This window comes from Seriola lalandi, unplaced genomic scaffold (assembly GCF_002814215.2).
Source record: "Seriola lalandi dorsalis isolate HSWRI2012SDOR001 ecotype SW California unplaced genomic scaffold, Sedor1 jcf7180002008291, whole genome shotgun sequence".
Taxonomy (NCBI): domain Eukaryota; kingdom Metazoa; phylum Chordata; class Actinopteri; order Carangiformes; family Carangidae; genus Seriola; species Seriola lalandi.
Genome location: NW_019478944.1, coordinates 1 through 1,021, shown reverse-complemented (window position 1 = coordinate 1,021; position 1,021 = coordinate 1). Strand labels below are relative to the sequence as shown.

Sequence of the window (1,021 nt, the reverse complement as noted above, 5' to 3'; positions counted from 1 at the left end):
TTTCAAGTTTAAAAGGAGTTTAAAATGACTTTCATCAGTGATTTCCAACGAACCTGCAGATTCCTGCCCAGGAAAGCTTGGAGGAAGCCGCTCTTCCCACTGCCTCGCGCCCCCAAGACGTTGCAGCGGAAGACGCTGCGCTGGGTCTGTTTCTTCTGCAGATCAATGCGCTTGTTGCGTGTCACTGAAAAAACAGGGATGGCAAGAATATACAATGAACAATGGAAACATATAGTATTAATCATGCATTCGGTTTTAACAAACATTTGATAAAAAGTAAAGCTAACAGCCAGTTTAAAGACAGAAAACATAACTGAAGAAGAAAGAAAGTAAGACAGGTAGTGAGCAGTGAGACTTTAATTTTCACTGTAATGTGTCAATTAATATATATTACTTGCTTTTGTGAGACAAACAGCACCAAAGAGTTTAATGTAACTAAAATCTCTCACCTGTAATGGCAGCTGCTTGGGACTCCTGTTCATAGATGATGGAGTAGCCCAGGTAACCCAAATACTCTAAACTACGCTGTACATCCAGATATGTTGTTAACCTACCACAGAAAACACACAAGTCATCATAAGTCCAGCGGCATTAGATTTACATGAGTAAGATGTTAAAGCACGAAGTCTGTCCTACAGTGAAAGTATTTAGGTTGTATAAAACTAAAATAGGTACGTGTGTACGTGTATTAATAGATATGTTCCACACTCACGTCCACTGCGAGAGGTATCCCTGGTATGTGATCCAGCCTTGATCGTTTGTGCAAACCGTGTTGTTGACATCCGGGCCCCATGGCATGTAGGGAAACACTTTGAACAGGTCCTTCACCTCATCTGGCGACAGCGCACAATCTCTGTCCTGGATCATGCAAAGTGCACACAAACCCCAGACATAATCTTAAATAGATTATCTTTGGAAAAGTGAAATGCATGAGTAAGCACAGAGAGCCAAATCATTTTCAAAGATAACATGATTTGTTTAATCACCTGGAACACAATCGCATTACCAAACAAAAACATTT

General features: G+C 40.5%; 1 protein-coding gene across 1 annotated transcript; it reads right to left on the bottom strand.

Moving 5' to 3' along the window:
- Positions 1-53: 53 nt before the first annotated feature.
- LOC111672404 (mitochondrial Rho GTPase 1-A-like) lies at positions 54-882 on the bottom strand (the record flags this gene model as incomplete). Its single annotated transcript, XM_023429815.2, has 3 exons — positions 713-882; positions 450-550; positions 54-184 (listed from the first exon to the last, which is right to left on the bottom strand). Coding segments are annotated over exons 1-3 (387 nt in total), but the record flags the coding sequence as incomplete, so codon positions are not given.
- Positions 883-1,021: the final 139 nt, after the last annotated feature.